The following is a 16,592-nucleotide window of genomic DNA, read 5'->3' as shown; positions in this document are numbered from 1 at the left end:
AGGAGTTTGGTAGCCTGTGGAATTGTTCTTGGGATTCTTATCTAAGTGTTCCTGGGAGAAGAGGACTTTAGCCAGGGTAATCTGTATTTGGAAGGGGCTGTGGGAGCAGATAACGGCTCATGCTGCTCTCGAGAGCCAAATGATGTCAAATTTTAACTTTCTATCTGGAAGTTGTTTCCTGCCTTGTCTAGATCTTTGATTTTTATTTCTGTTTTTATTTCCCCCACCACAAACACACCTTGAGCACCTCAGATGTTGTGAAAGTGATGGGATGAGGAGTAAGAGCTCTCCCTCCCCATTCCCAAAGCTGCCTCTGGTGAAATCTCAGCCCCTCAGTGGAGAGGGGCCCTCTGAGACCCATCCTGCCCGAGGGGCTCCCAGTCCCACTGCTGGAAGTGGGGATGGAGACTGGGACCAGCAAGGGAACAAAGGGGTCACAGCAGAGCAGGTGACAGATGGCACTGTTGAGGGGAAGGACCCACAGCATTTCTCCTCATCCAGGTGGAGCAGAGCAGTTGGGAGCACTTGAAAGGATCAGCATTTTGCTCCTTGCCTGTGTGCACTCGGAGAGCTGGAGCTGGCATTTCCAAAGGGTGGAGGGTACATCAGGAATCCCGTGGGGCTCAGAAGATTCCAGATGTCTGGCTGTTTCTGCAGGTTGCTGGTGCCCTCCCTAACTGTTGGGTTTTGTTTCCCTTTCCCAGTACAGCGCCGTGGACAGCAACCCCCTGTCCCTGTACGTCATGCATCCCTTCTGGAACGCCGTTGTGAAGGTGAGCCCCTGTCCCACAGTGGGACAGCACAGCCCAGGTCACCTCTGTAACACCATCAGCTGCTTCGTTTGTGGTGCCACTAATGAGTGAGGGGCTGCCTGCAGCCTGCCCTGAATCCCTGAATGCCTGCATCCCAACCCCACGCTTCCTGCTGCCCCGGGATGCTCCGGGTGCTCCTGGCAGTGTTGTCTAACACACAGACGGTGCAACCATGGCTGGAGCAGCACCTGCTCCTCAGTCCATGTTTTAATGAGTTCATCTGTTCTTTTGCTGCTTTCCCATAGATCTTCCCTACCTGGCTGGCCCCAAATTTGATAACGTTTTCTGGCTTCCTGCTGCTTGTCTTCAACTTCTTCCTCATGGCATACTTCGACCCTGACTTTTATGCTTCTGGTAAGGCTGCATGTTCCTGGTCAGATGGGAAATCTGTCACCTCCTCTGCTGGGAATTGGTGAGGCCTTTGGGTCTGGGCCTTCCCAAAGTGACTGGGACAGAGGAGGGGATTGAACTCGCTGGGTTTTGTGACAAGGACTTGTCAGGGTGTGACACCTTCCCTCCGGCTGCCAGGGAAAGGTGCTCCTGGCTGGCAGCGGGTGGGACAGGGAGGAGGAGACAGCTGGAATCTTGGCTTGGAATTGGCTCTGCCTGCAGAGCAAACAAACCAGTGCCCTCGTTTGAAAATCTAACAGGAAAATGTTAGGAAGTGCTGCTTCCCTGAAATCAGCAGGTAGAGCCTTGTTTTGCACATCCCAGCTCGTTCCCCTCTTGGCAAAACCACCACCACATCAGACTAACAAGGCCAAATCCTCTTTCTGAGCTTCACCATTCACAGCTTTAAACTTTCTAACAGTCCCTGTGTTCATCTGTCTGTGAATCCAGTAGTTCAGTCGTGTTCCTTTGCACATGGAGGAGTCCCAGGGAAAGGATTAATGCAGTGTGATAATTTCTCTGGAGCTTCTCCTCTGTGTTTTTCTCTCCCTTAGACCCTGCCAGGTGTGGTTTAGTTTGCTCAGGAGAGTTTGTGTAGTTCTTCTAAACTGGACCCATCATCAAAACACAGTTACATGGCAGAAATCCTGGTTTCTTGGGATTGCCTTTATTGGTAGACAAGTCAAAGCTGCTGAAGGCTCAGGTGGCATCCGTGGCTGTTGGCCAGGGTTTGGGCTGTTAAGGTCCATGAGCCATGAGAACAAAAGCTGTCAGTAGCTCGAGGTGAAAACCCCCAGGATGTCAGACATCCAGAGTCATGGAATCCCAGAAAGGTTTGGGTTGAAGGGACTTTAAAGCCCATCCAGTGCCACCTCCTGCCAGAGGCAGGGACACCTTCCACTATCCCAGGTTGCTCCAAGCCCCAATATCCCATCCATCCCTGCCCTCTGGCAGTGGGAAGCCATTCCCCCTTGTCCTGTCCCTCCAGGTCCTTGTCCCACCCTCTCCAGCTCTCCTGGAAGCCCTTTAGGCCTTGGAAAGGCCTCCAAGAGTTCCCTGGAGCCTTCTTTTCTCCAGGCTGGACGTCCCCAACTCTTCCAGCCTCTCAAAAATTGGCTTTGGAAGGATGGAGAAGCTCACGGCTTGGGACCCTTTCACATACATGTTTTGCATGTCCTGCTTGGAGAGAGAACTTCTCCTGGTGCTGCTCCAGAATTTTGTGCCTTCCCTCTTCCTTGGATGGCTTTGCAGACGTGATGCCCTCCCTCCCTTTGCTGCTGGAAGGGCACCATCCTGCTGCCCTGAGGAAACAGGAGGCGGCATTTCACGGGATCGCTGTTCCCCCCAAGAGACCTCCCTGTGCCCTCCTGCTGCCAAGGATCCATGCCTCTTCCTGCCCTTCTCCAGTGCCCCTTTGGGCTCCCTGATTACAGCCTATCCTGATATCCATTAGGAAGTAAACGTTAACAGGGGAAAAAGGTGCTGGACAAGAAGAATGGACAGTTACTCTGCTTCTACCACAACCAACACAGTGTGGGTATTAATCAACATGCTCAAAGTCCCAAAATAGGCCTTATTTTGAATCTAGTTTGAATCTATCATGTTCAATCAATTTTTCTCATGATACAAAATAAAACACTGTCCACCAGAGGAGAAATTGAAGGTGTGATGCCAGGAAATTCACAAATTAGGTGTTAGGTGCAGCCAGCTCTGCTGGCTCGCTGACAGAACCCTGCTGGAGGAGGTGGAGGTGCCATTAGGGAAGAGCTCTGTTTCCATTGGCAGGATGGGACTGGAGACTGGGCGGGGAATCCTGGCATGTTCCTGCGGGGGCAGGGAGTTGCCACATCAAAGAGGCTCCCCTTGATGCTCTGTGAGCGAGTGACTGAGGAGTGTCCTCTGCACACACTTCCACGGCCTGCAGTGGCACTACAGAAATGGCCCCAGTTCTCAGTGGCACTACAGAACTGGCCCCAGTTCTCAGATCCCACGATTTTGGAGAGCTGGGGACAAAGGACAAATATATCCTGGAAGGCAAAGTCCTCACTGACCTGGTTTCATGAGCTGCCATCACATCCTGTGAAGCTCACATCCCAGATTCACTGTTTGGGTCCTCGTGGCTGTGCCTCTTGGGCCAAAATAAACCCTCTGGAAGCACATCCTGAGCTGTCCTGACTCGGGTCTGTCTGATCCCCGCAGCTCCTGATCACCAGCACGTTCCAAACGGCGTGTGGATCGTGGTGGGGCTCCTCAACTTCATGGCCTACACGTTAGGTAAGAGTTTTCAGTGTCACCCACTCATGCTGTGGTTGTGTTGTCCCCTCCCTGAGCCCAGGGGAAGTGTTAAATTCTGTGCTCTTGCCAGGAGCACTTTCTGGGAGCTGCTTTGCAATGTGGAGACAAGCAAGGTGTCCCAGAGCATCTGATGGGAAAGGAGGATACTGGAACTGACTTTGAGATGAACTGTGAAACTCTTGTCTTGGGTCTGCTTTAAACAATCAGAGAATCCCAGAATGGTTTGGGTTTTAAAGGACCTGCAAAAATCCTCTAGTTCTACCCCCTGCTGTGGGCAAGGAGACTTTCCACTATCCCACATGTGGGAAAGTGAATTTGTAGAGAATTCTTGAAAGTCTGATAGAAGGTTCACATAGTATGTATTTGTATGTAAACATGCAAAACGTGCCTATGTAAACATGCCTCATCTGACACCAGGTTGCTCCAACCTGGCCTTGGACACTTCCAGGGATCCAGGGGCAGCCACAGCTTCCATGGCCAACCTGTGCCAGGGTCTGCCCACCCTCACAGCCAAGAATTCCTTCCCAATATCCCACACAAATTTCCCCTTTTCCAGTTTGAAGCCATTCCCTGTGTCCTCTCCCTCCATGCCTTGTCCCAGGTCCCTCTTGGGGGACCTCCCTTAGGCACAGGAAGAGGCTGCCTTAAAGAATATAAAGGAAACACAAGGAAATAAATATAATCTCATCAGACTGTTGCATTTTTCACCCTCCCATGCAGCAGGGATGGGAAGCCCACTCACTGATTGAGGGTGGAGGTGGGGAAAGCTGCTGTTCCCTGGCCCATTGTTTTGTGTGGGATGTCCAGGAGAGCTCCATGTGTAGGAACGTGTCCCTGTTGACAGAGTGACTAAATTATTCTTTGTCTGCTTAAAAAGGCAAAAAGCCCACAAGTTTCTCTCCAAATTTGCTAAAAAGACACCTCATAAGACCTTTTGGACTTCACCTCAAACCTGGGGCTGTCTGTTTAGACAGAGGCCAAAAGGTCCCACCTAAGTAATTCACTAGAAAAAGAAGAGAACAAAGGAAATAATCACTTTTGTGGGGTGTTTTAGCAGGAGCAAGAACCTCTTGCCCCTGGCTCAGTTTTTCTCTGTAAGAGCTTTGTTATTTTGCCTTTTATTAAACCTTTTTCTGTTTCCAACACTACCTCAGAAGCCACCCTGCTACTTTTCTGCCCTTCGGGGTAGCTGAGCTATCTCGGGCGTGATGAGTTTCTCTGGGAGCTCAGCAGCCCTGCCTCAAAGAGTGTGACATCATCCACGTTTCTTTCCCTTTTCCCCAGATGGCGTTGATGGGAAGCAGGCACGCAGGACCAACTCCAGCACCCCCCTGGGAGAGCTCTTTGACCACGGCCTGGACAGCTGGGCCTGCGTGTACTTTGTGGTCACCGTGTACTCCACCTTCGGCCGGGGGTCCACCGGCGTCAGCGTCTTCGTCCTCTACCTCCTGCTGTGGGTGGTCTTGTTTTCCTTCATCCTCTCCCACTGGGAGAAGTATAACACAGGGATTCTCTTCCTGCCCTGGGGATATGACGTCAGCCAGGTGGTGAGTTCACTCCCCGAGAGGCTGCTGGGTGCAGTGCTGCCCGCTGAGGGCTGTTCTGCTGTGGATCCGGAGCCTTGTGAATCCTGGAGTCAGTCCATGGAGATGGACTCTCCACGACAAACAAGGCTTGAAGGATGGACATGGCCTTGGTTCCTGCATGTTTTGCCCACTGGAACTGTTGCTTTGCGTGGTACCAGTGTGGGTAAAGCCTGGAAGTTTGGGATGCCTTTTGGCACTACCAGGATCTGGGTCAAAAATTCAGCAGAGGTAATTGGCTTGGAGCAAAGATTCCTGGGGAGGTGCCCCTCCAGGTCCCTGGGCAGTGGGTGTTGAGACTGATGGTGATGGACTCCTTGGGGTGTTGGTGTGTCCATCCCTCCTTAAGGAATTCTCTGCAGGAAGCTCTTCCTGAAGAGAACTGGGAATTGGGGATGAGGCAGCTCACCTGGATTGCTGGCAGTGCCTTCCTCCAGCCCAGGATGCTCCAAGCTTTGTCCAGCCTGGCCTTGGACATTTCCAGGGATGGGGGAGCCACAGCTTCTCTGGGCAGCCACCCTCATTGTAAAGAATCTTCTTCCTTATAACTCATGATCTTATGTCCATTTATTTATCTTCTGGTTTGTCAGATGCTGGGTGGGAAATGCAACGAGTTGGAAGGAGAGTTCAATTAATGCAGCTGCATTAATTGGAATAATCATCTCTCCTACTACAAGGAGACCAGAGCTGGTCCCTGACTGTACTCTGATCCTTTCTCCCAAAATGTTGCTTAACCCAGGTCTTTGAGCTGCCTGCTGGAGAAAGGCAGGGGTGGAGGGCAGAGCAGCGTGTTCCACCCAGCTTCAGGGGACTATTAAAGCTGAAATAGCCCTGGTGAGCTTCTCCCTGTAATCCAGCAGCAGATGGATAAGGAACAGTCCCTGAATGACCCCTCCAGGGCCACTGCAAACTTGTGTAAAACCTGTGCTGTGGTCACCTTGAGAGTTCAAGGCTGTGCCAGGGCATTTCTCCTGCAGCTCCTGCTCATGTCCTCCTCATGGAATCAGTGAGGTTGGAAAAACCTTCTGAGACCATCGAGTCCAGCCATGTCCTCAGCACTGCCAAGGCCACCACTGGCCCATGTCCCCAAGTGCCACTTCCACGTGGTTTTTATATTCCTCCAAGGATGTGACTTCACCACCTCCCTGGGCAGCCCCTGCCAAGGCCTGCCCAGCCTTTCCAGGGAGAAATTCCTGCTGCTGCCCACCCTGAGCCTGCCCTGGCCCAGCCTGAGGCCATTTCCCCTTGGCCTGTCCCTGTTCCCTGGGAGCAGAGCCCGACCCCCCCTGGCTGTCCCCTCCTGTCAGGGAGTTGTGCAGAGCCACAAGGTCCTCCTGAGCCTCCTTTTCTCCAGGCTGAGCCCCTTCCCAGCTCCCCCAGCCCCTCCTGGGGCTCCATTCCCTTCCCTGGACACGCTCCAGCCCCTCCAGGTCTCTCCTGGCAGGAGGGGCCCAGAGCTGCCCCCAGCCCTGGAGGTGCCCCAGCAGTGCCAGCCCAGGGGACGGGCACTTCCCAATCCAATCCCTGCTCAGCAGCTCGCCCTTCCTACACCTGGTAACGTGGGATATTTGTGGATTTGATTTATTTTTCTCCTTCCTGCTGGTGGGTAGGACTGAACATGTCGTAGCTTAGAGCTGCCTTTCCCTGGAGCTGCCTGGCACAAGCGTGGTGCTGCCAGCCCGGGTGCTGCCAGACTTGCCCATCACATTTCTCACCCTTGCTTGTCCTGTGCTTTCTTTCAGACCATTTCAATTGTCTACATAGTGACAGCCTTTGTGGGAGTTGAGGCCTGGTATGCACCTTTCCTGTTTAATTTCTTATATAGAGACCTATTCACTGCAATGATTATTGGTAAGAAACTCCATGTTGAAGCCTGTCTTTTAAACTGCACCTTTTTCCCAAACCCCCTGCTAATGACCTGCTAACACTGCTCTGTTTGCTGCCCCGGGCTGTTGTTGAAGTGACTAATTGAGGGTGTTCTCACAGCCTGAAAACCTTTCCCAGGATTTCAAAACAGTATTGTCTCCTGCAGAGTTATTTTGGAGAACTTAACTCTGCTCTGCCTGGGCTGACTTCACTCCAGAGAAGCTCAGTTTGTCCTCAGTGAGAGCCTGGGGGTAAAACCAATGTGGTAAACCCAGAGTTTCCAGGGGATAAAGCCCAGTGTGCAGGGGGTGGTGGGACCTGGCTCTCAGTGGAGCCTCCCCAGCCTTGGGCTGGTTTGGAGGGGTCAGGACACTTTTGTTGTGCTGCTCTGGGGCTCCCTCTCACCCCAGAGCCCAAACACTGCGTGGGAGGGAGGTTGCAGCCATGGAGGTGGGTGGGAGCTCTGCTGTTTGGGGATCCTGCCTTCCATCCACCCACCTGAATATTACATCATTATAATAATAAATAAAATAGAAATAAAGGCCCGGCCTCGCTCTCCTGTGGTCAGTCAAAATAAGCCACTGCAAAGGGTAGAGCTAAGCTGATGTTCAGTTCCACTTGCCTAAATCACAAGTTCTGCTCAGTTTATTTTCTGTGTCCCTTCAGGTGTTCTTTGTAATTGCTTCATTTTGACTTAATTGGTGTGTTAAATGTACTTCTTGCACTTTTATCGGGTGGATGTTCCCAGCTTTCCTTTGACAGCTGTGTGACTTAACATGAATAATTAATGTGCTTTTCCTATATGAGAAATTGAGCCCAGTTCCCACACGGGGGAGAGGAGCTGGGTTATTAAAGCAGGAATAATTCCAGCTCTGTTCACACACCTTCTGCTGGATAAACAGGGAAGGAGTTGTGCTGGAATATCATGGAATAGTGTTGATGGTTCTGATTTAGGTCAGGATTTTTCAGTTATTTGGGTGCTTTGTATCATTTATCCAGTTAAATTACAACTTTTTGGCAACGTGGCCACTGGAAATGTCTGCACACGGCCAGAGAAACAGCAAATTGCCTTTCCTGTGAAAACTCTTGTGGCCAGCCCTGTCATTTGAGGAGTGTGCACTCATGTCTCATTAGAGTTGTATTATAATTAAGCTTTGTCACTGTTTAAAGCACAAAACCGAGCTCCTTAATGCAGCCCTTTCAAATGGAAATGTCTTCAGCTTACAGCAGACTTTAACTTTTAATTACAGCTCTTGGGCCAGACTTGGGAGCAGCTACTTCCAAATGTGCTGAGCTATTCCTGGGGCACCAGGAGCTATTTTTGGTGCAGGGAACTTTAAGCAGAGCCCAGGCAGAGCCTCCTGTTCGGGGTGCATGGGGTGTCCCCTCTGCCCTGGGGCACTAACGTGGCACTTTTTCTCTTCCAGCCTGTGCCCTCACTGTGACCCTGCCCATGAGCCTGTACAACTTCTACAAGTGAGTTTTCTAGAATCCCAGGAGGGTTTGGGTGGGAAGGGGGTGGAAAATTCATCCCGTGCCACTCCCTGCCAAGGGCAGGGTCACCTCCCACTGTCCCGGGGTGCCTCAAGCTCTGTCCAACCTGGCCTTAGGCACTGCCAGGGATCCAGGGGCAGCCACAGCTTCTTTGGGCACCCTGTGCCAGGGTCTCAACACCCTCACAACCAAGAATTCCTAATTCCCAATATCTCATCCATCCCTGCCCTCTGGCCGTGGGAAATCATTCCCCCTTGTCCTATCACTCCAGTCCCTCTGCAGCTCTCTTGGAACCCCTTCAGGTACTTCCTGCAGGGATTTCTCAGTCATTCCATCTGTTTTCATTTCTTTGCTTGTGTTTCAGGGCCTATAAAAATAACACCTTGAAGCACCACTCTGCGTACGAAATCCTGCTGCCCCTGGTGTCCCCGGTGTTGCTGTTCCTGCTCTGCACCACCTGGATCTTCCTGTCCCCCACTGACATCCTGGAGGTCCAGCCCAGGCTCTTCTACTTCATGGTTGGAACAGCCTTTGCCAACATCTCTGTAAGTGCTTCTGCTTTATGCTTGAGGAAGTGGAGAATTGGTTAAATTGAGTTTTCATGTGTTGCTGTGAGCAGCAAAGTGCAGATGGGAAAGGAGTTCCTGCCTCCTTTTGGGGATAAACTTAAAATGGGAGGACTAAATTTTTGGTCAAAATGAAATTTAGCTGCATAGTGGTAGAATAATGGGATTGTTAAGGTTGGAAAAGCCCCCTGAGACCACTGAGTCCAACTGTCCCCCAGCACTGCCAAGGTCACCCCTGCTCCATGTCCCCAGATGCCACATCCAGAGGGTTTTTAAATCCCTCCAGGGATGGGACTCCACCACTTTTCCAATGTTTAACAGCCCTTTCCAGGGAGAAATTCCTGCTGCTGCCCACCCTGAGCCTGCCCTGGCCCAGCCTGAGGCCATTTCCCCTTGGCCTGTCCCTGTTCCCTGGCAGCAGAGCCCGACCCCCCTGGCTGTCCCCTCCTGGCAGGGAGTTGTGCAGAGCCACAAGGTCCCCCCTGAGCCTCCTTTTCTCCAGGCTGAGCCCCTTCCCAGCTCCCCCAGCCCCTCCTGGGGCTCCATTCCCTTCCCTGGACACGCTCCAGCCCCTCCAGGTCTCTCCTGGCAGGAGGGGCCCAGAGCTGCCCCCAGCAGTGCCAGCACAGGGGGCAGTGTGCCAGATCACACAAGTGACCATCCCCTCTGCTCTGGGGACAAACAGCTGTGGCTCCCAGAGCCCACAGCAGGCTCAGGCTCTGTCCCTGTCCCCTCAGTGCCAGCTGATCGTGTGCCAGATGAGCAGCACACGGTGCCAGCCCCTCAACTGGATGCTGCTGCCCATCGCAGCCGTGCTGCTCCTGGTGGTGTCCGGGCTGGCTCCAGGCAGTGAAACGCTCCTGCTGTACCTGCTGACAGCATTCCTCACCCTGGCACACATCCACTACGGAGTGGTCGTGGTAGGTGACAGCTCCTGGGCTGGGCTGGGGCTGGGAGTGCTGCTGCTTGGGGCGGGGAATGCTCCGTGTGAAACTGGGAATGGTTCTGTGAGCCTGTGGGAATTTGGGCTGGATTCCTTGTGAGAGGCTTGGGAAGGTTGCACGGGGTTGAAAGGAACTGCACAGGATGTGGCAGGGGCTGTCCTTCCCCTGAGGTGTGTCAGCCGAGTTGGAAACCAAGCACAAAATCCTGGAATAGTTTGGGTTGGGAGGAACCTGACAGCTCACCCTGTTCCACCTCTGCCATGGCAGGGACACTGCCACTGTCCCAGCTGCTCCCAGCCCCAGTGTCCAACCTGGCCTTGGGCACTGCCAGGGATCCAGGGGCAGCCACAGCTGCTCTGGGAATTCCATCCCAGCCCTTCCCCACCCTGCCAGGGAACCATTCCCAATTCCCAATCTCCCATCCATCCCTGCCCTCTGGCACTGGGAGCCATTCCCTGGCTCCTGTCCCTCCATGCCTTGTCCCCAGTCCCTCTGCAGCTCTCCTGGAGCTCTGAATCTCCCACTGATGTCTCCAGGGTGCTGGGAGAGGCAGGCTGGGGTGGGGATTTTGCTGCTGGGGGAAGTGGGAACACAGCAGCTCCAGGGCCTCCCCTCCTCCTGTCCGTCTGTGCACAGATCCAGGGATTGCTTTCCTCCTCATGCTCTGCCTGGCTCCCTGAGGTTTGATTAACAGAGAGAACAAACTTGCAGAGGCCCAGAGTCCCACTGGGAAGCTGCTGAGGAAGGAGGACAAGGGGCCACGTGTCCCACCTAAAGAGTTGACACCCTCCTTGGGAAGCCCCTTCCCCTGGGAGCCCCAGTTCCACCCTGGAGCCTGTGGAGTCATGTCCCAGCTGTAATTACAGCCAAGGAGTAATAGCCAGGTTGCCTTGTCTTTCCAATTAGCGTAATGAGGCTTCTGTGCAAGAAGGATTTGAATTACTAAGAAGCTTAAATACATTTGGTCTTGGAATCGCAGCTGGAGATGGGGCTGAGCTGGTGGTGTAATCCTCCTGCCCATCCCCTTCCAGGAGATTCCCTGCTCCTCTCTGCTCCCTCTGCCTTTCCAAGGGCCCATCTGTGCCAGCTCCTCTTCACTTTGAGCTGAAGAGCCTTTAAAGGCTTTGGGATTGGGGCATAATCCCAAACTGCTCTGAATTTGGGAAGAATGGTTAGGATTAAAGCCTCTGCCCTGACTGTGTCAAGCTCAGCCTCCTTTTGCACGAAGTAAATTATCCAGCTCCCACTTCGAATGGATTCAGGAATATTTTATACAGATATCTAAGATGATCAAATTAATTTAAACAGAATAATGAAGGAGAAGGGTAAAACCCTGCAGGCCTAGGCTCAGCATTCCCAACTCCTGCCCCTGTGGAGGGGAAGAAGAGGGTGAGCCTGCTCCCAGATGTTGTTTGGGAAGGTCGGGAAGGGAGCAGGGCTGCTCCCTGTGGAACCAGTGTCTGGGGACAGGGATAGGGCTGTGGGCAGGGGTGGGATGGGCAGAGTGGCTGGCAGGGGCTTGGTGGGAAAAGGCAGCAGGTCTGGGGCTCTGCTGCTCATGCCTGGGAGCCAGGATAACCCCCCGGGATCCGGGATAACCCCTCGGGATCCGGGATAACCCGGTGCCATGTCTGCCTGGTCCCCAGGTGAGCCAGCTGAGCAGGCACTTCAACATCCGGCCCTTCTCCCTACGGAAGCCCACTCCGGACTGACTGGGAGCAGAGGAGGAGAAAATCGGCCTGCGGGCTGCAGAAGGACTGTAAATACCTGCTGCAAATACCTGTAAATACTTCAGCCATCACCACAGATCAAACTATCCTCTGGACAGGGCCAAGGACACGCGGGATCCGCTGCAGCCGGGGCGGGGCCGGGCCAGGGGCGGCTCCTGCTGCTCTTCCATCCCTGCAAGCTTCGGGTTTTGGGTGGAGCTGGAGGAGGAGGAGCCTTTCAGGTCGCTGTTACTGTACCTTAGACCAGCTGAATGTTCCCAGAGAAGCCTCTGACTCCGGCCCTTGCTCAGGGAAAGCTGCTTGGGCATGCAAAGGCTTTACCTGAGCAAAGCACCTTGGCCTGACACCAAAATCACCAACACAGGTGATTCCTCCAAGGGCAGGGGGACATCCTGGTGGTCAGGGTGGTTCCTGGCTGTCCCCAGTGCTGCTGTCTGCACAGCCCCTGTGCTGGGCTGGTACTTTGGGAGCAGATGGTGACAGTTCTCCCACATTCTCTCCTGCCTTCCTGCTTTTGGGCAAACACATGCTAATACCTTTGTTGTCTTTTTTTTTTTTCTTTTTTTTTTTTTTTTTTTTTTTTTTTTTTTTTTAAGGGGGGCAAAAAGACAAGACACTCAAAACTTGTAATTCAATCCTAACTGGGGAGGCTTGGAAAATCAGGGCACAGTTTCCCCTAGGGAATGTGGCCTCTGCACGTTGTGTTGTACCCGGGACCACATCTCAACACGTTCCTGTGTGTCCATGTGTGTTCCCAGTCTGGGAATGGGGTCTGGGCTATTGGAGGTGGCTGAGACTACAGAGCCAAACTCTCCCCATTCCTGCCATCATGGATTTGCTGTTGTGGGTTGGTTCCCTGCGTCCTTTCCTGCTGCCTGAGCCCCTTTTCCACAGCCAGGAACAGCCTGGCCCTTCCCAACTGCAATTCCACCGCTGGGAGAAGCACCTGAAGCCCTGTGTTGGTCATGTGTGCTCCTTCAGGATGCTCCCAGGGGTGGGAACCTTTCAGATCTCCCTCTCTTTGTCCCCAGCACCCGCGTGTCTCATCCAGGCATCTCTTTGTTTACTGTCCACTTGTCAAAGATGTGTTTGCGTTGATTTTACTTTTTAATTTGTCGTTATAATTGACTTCGAGTGGGGTGGTGAAGACTGAATGCTGATTTTCTTTCCTGTTGGCTTGATTCAAATGAAGACCTGTGCTTGAATGAAGAGTGTAGCTTAAACCCAGGCTCTGGAAAGGCTGCATCCGGAAGAGAACAAGCACAGCCGATCGTGCAGGTGGAGCTACCATGGGAACAATTCCTTCAGACACTGATTGTTGTGCAACGTGGGGCGTCACAGCTTGGTCAGAGCAGTTTCCTTCTGCAGGGGAAGCCTCTTCCTGCTCTGGGAAGCCTTCAACGTGTAACTGCTATTTAATGCTTTTTCTTTTGGAAATTGGAATCACTGTCACGCCAAGACTGGAAGCCCTGAGGTTGAGCTCGTGAGTTCACGGGTTGCTTGCTCAGCCCCTGGGCACCTCATGGTCAGCCTCTGGTCAGCCCTTGGTCACCCCTGCTCAGCCCCTGGTCACAGTACAGCCCGTGAGGAGCAGACTGGGCCTTTCCATCCCTCCTGGGAGGCTCTGGATCTCACGTGTCCGGTGGGGCTGGGAGAGGGGGCCGATGGTTTTCAGAGTTTATTTAATAAAGTAGCTTCCTCCAATCCATTTTACTGATGTTGTACAGGAAAAAAAAAAAAAAAACAAAAAACAAAACCTCCATGGGCAAATGACTTGGGCTGCTCCTGAGTTTTTGACTTCTGCTATTTCATGGAATTGAATTATGGAGATAAATTGAAGTCCTGCTCGCACAGGAATTAGAGGGAATCTTCAGCTGGGCCACAGCTTCCTGTGGGACTTGTGCAGATAGCAGAGCTGGGCTGGCAACAGTGAAATACGTGGATGTTTGATGATTTTCTGTCTCGTTTTGTGTTTGCCCAAGCAGGGAAGAACTGAGCTCTTCCCTCAGGCTTCCAGCTGAACTCTGGGCTCCCAAACCTGGCACTTGCCTTGTCCTGTCTCTTCCCATGGGCATCACTGGCCCCTGAGGACTTGGGATGCTGCTGAGGCTGGGAGGAGTTGTCTGAGCTTAAGTCTTGGTGTGTAGGAAGAACATCCCTCTCCAAAACTGGAAGTGCTTCCTCTGCACAGGCTTTATCTAGGGGGAGTTATCTTGGCTCTTTGGTGCCTTAATTTATTGCACCTTGAAAGTAGAAAAAAAATCTCCTTAAACCAGCGCTGGGGTTTGGGCTGGCTTGTACCTGGTGGGGACAGGGATGGAGCAGAGCCCATCCCAGTGCCCAGGCCACTGCTGGGGAGGGGGGTCCTCCTTGGGCTCTTAGAAACCTGATTTCTGCTCCTGGATTCTGAGAGGGGAATAGAAACAGAGAGACCAAACCCCGTGTGGCAGCTGAGAACCACCCCTTCTATTGCCCACCATGGGTTTAGGTCTTAGGAATGGAAGAGTTCCTGGGTAACAGCCCCTGAGGGGGATGTTCCGTGCTGGTGGTCACTGGCTGGGCTCTGTCCTTCCCATGGGGTGTGCTCCTGGGGATGGAGAGGGCAGGTCCTGGCTCCTCAGCTCCTCCTGCCTGGTGCCCCAGAGCTGATCTGTGTTGTCTCTTCTCCCAGGGATCGGTTGCTCCAAGCCTGGGACCCTTCCAGGGATCCAGGGGCAGCCACAGCTGCTCTGGGCACCCTGTGCCAGGGCCTGCCCACCCTGCCAGGGAACAATTCCTAATTCCCAGTATCCCATCCAGCCCTGCCCTCTGACAGTGGGAGCCATTCCCTGTGTCCTGTCCCTCCAGGCTCTCTCCAGCTCTCCTGGAGCCCCTGGTTGGTCACGGTGGGGTTTGGCTACCGCCTCTCCTTGTAACCATCATCCCCCTGCTCCAAGGCTTTGCCAGAGCCAGGAGCAGTGTACTGCAAGTGGGAGCTCCCGAGGCTCTGGGAACGTCTTTAAGCTCCTTGAACAGAGCTGGCTTGGTGTCACCTCCTGGCCTGTCAAGGATCTGCAGCTGGGAGTCAGAGCTGGTTTGATCTCGGCTCCCGTGAGGCCCCTAAACTCTTCCCTGGGAGCATCCATGCCTGCTTCTGAGAGAGCTGGAAAGTCCCCAGGGAAGGGGTGCTTTTGGGAAACCAGCCTTGGCTCCTCCTGGTTTTGCCCACCTCTACCTCTGAGCTGTGTCAAAGCAGTGGCTGAGGTGACACAGAGGCTGCTCTTGGTGGGACAAGGACAGGACGAGAGGAAATGGCCTCAAGCTGTGCCAGGGGAGGTTCAGGTTGGATATTGGGAACAATTCCTTCATGGAAAGGGCTGTCCATCCCTGGCACAGCTGTGCAGGGCAGGGGTGGAGTCCCCATTCTTGGAGGGATTTAAAAGCTATGAGGATGTGGCACTTGGGGACATGGGACAGCACTTTGGCCTTGGTTGTCCTGGGAATGGTTGGACTTGATGGGCTCAGAGGGCTTTTCCAACCCCAGTGATTCCGTGGTGGCAATGATGACCTCTTTGCTTGTGGAAAAGACCCTCTGGCCCATCCAGGTGTGGCCAGACCTTGCTGGAGAAGTCCCCAGGCTGGTCTCCAAGGAAGTGGCTGGGCCATCCATCCCTGCCCCAGGAGCAGAAGTCTTCGGGGTAATTTGCCTCAGCCCGCAGCACCCGCGGAGCCTGTTTGGTCAGAGCTGGTTGGAGACCTCAGAATCTGCCCCCATCCCTCCCTGCCAGCAGGGACACGGCCCTGCTCCTGTCCCTTGGGCTGAAGGGGACACTGGTGCTGGCAGTGGCCCACAGTGAGGTGCTGTGATCCCAGGGGCCCCGATGGCTTTCCCAGAGTCCAGAGTCTGGGGGTTCAGGTACTGCAGTGGGTGTGAATTCCAGTCTGTTCAATGCTACTGCTGAAATATTTATTGTGTTTAAGCCAAACAGAAAACTAATAAAGTTCAGTAAAGAATAAAATTTTCCACACCTTTTATGGGTGTTTTGTCTTTTCTTTCTGCTGAACGCGGTGAAGAGGAAAAGGTGGAGCAGGGAACGGGCTGGAGGGCAGAGATGGATTCATCAAGTGACAGAGTGATTTGGGTGGGAAGGGACGCTCAAGACCAGCTCATTCCATGGGCAGGGACCTTCCACTGTCCCAGGCTGCTCCAAGCCCCAGTGTCCAACCTGGCCTTGGGCACTGCCAGGGATCCAGGGGCAGCCACAGCTGCTCTGGGAATTCCATCCCAGCCCTTCCCCACCCTGCCAGGGAACAATTCCTAATTCCCAGTATCCCATCCATCCCTGCCCTCTGGCAGTGGGAAGCCATTCCCTGGGTCGTGTGCTTCCATCCCTTGTTCCAAGTCTTTCTCCAGCTCTCCTGGAGCCCCTTTGGGCCCTGCAGATCCTTCTCTTCTCCAGGCTGCACATCCTCAGCTCCCCCAGCCTGGCTCCAGAGCAGAGGGGCTCCAGCCCTCGGAACAAAACTGCAGGATGTGGGGGAGCAGCTGGGCTGGGGAGCAGCACGAGGGGCACAGGCGACAGCAGCGACAGGGCCGTGGGTGAAGCTGTCCCGAGAGCAGCAGAGGAGGCTGCAGGCTGGTGGCCAGCCCCGAGCAGAGCCCAGGAGCCCTGCGGCCTCTCCCGTGCCCTGCGCCGCCCGCTTCCCCCAGGGATAAAGCCTAGGTGTATTTAAGCGATGCCTCCTCCTTCCTCGGCCTCTCCACAGCTTCCCCTAAGCGGATTGCTGCGGTAGGTGTAATGGAATTAAGGGATTGCTACTGACAATAGGTTTCGGCAGCGCACCGGGTGCCGGCGGCGCGGGCTGCTCCCACCTTCCCGGGACTGCTCCCACCTTCCCGGGGCTGTTCCCACCTTCCCGGGGCTGCTCCCAC

At 53.8% G+C, this 16,592-nt stretch overlaps 1 protein-coding gene across 2 annotated transcripts in view; it reads left to right on the top strand.

Moving 5' to 3' along the window:
* SELENOI (selenoprotein I) overlaps positions 1-15,692 on the top strand; it is a 30,091-nt gene extending 14,399 nt beyond the window's left edge. Inside the window, exons 2-10 of one of the 2 annotated variants that reach the window (XM_053937429.1) lie at positions 705-773; positions 1,058-1,166; positions 3,402-3,476; positions 4,782-5,044; positions 6,823-6,931; positions 8,374-8,422; positions 8,805-8,985; positions 9,744-9,926; positions 11,597-15,692. In XM_053937429.1, coding sequence (XP_053793404.1) covers positions 705-773; positions 1,058-1,166; positions 3,402-3,476; positions 4,782-5,044; positions 6,823-6,931; positions 8,374-8,422; positions 8,805-8,985; positions 9,744-9,926; positions 11,597-11,713 — 1,155 coding nt within the window. In that variant the 3' untranslated portion in view covers positions 11,714-15,692. The remainder of the gene's footprint in view (positions 1-704; positions 774-1,057; positions 1,167-3,401; positions 3,477-4,781; positions 5,045-6,822; positions 6,932-8,373; positions 8,423-8,804; positions 8,986-9,743; positions 9,927-11,596) is intronic. The other variant, XM_053937430.1, reaches the window with a different exon arrangement.
* Positions 15,693-16,592: the final 900 nt, after the last annotated feature.

The sequence above is a fragment of the Vidua chalybeata genome, chromosome 3 (assembly GCF_026979565.1).
Source record: "Vidua chalybeata isolate OUT-0048 chromosome 3, bVidCha1 merged haplotype, whole genome shotgun sequence".
NCBI lineage: Eukaryota > Metazoa > Chordata > Aves > Passeriformes > Viduidae > Vidua > Vidua chalybeata.
This window is presented reverse-complemented; position numbering and strand designations above follow the sequence as displayed.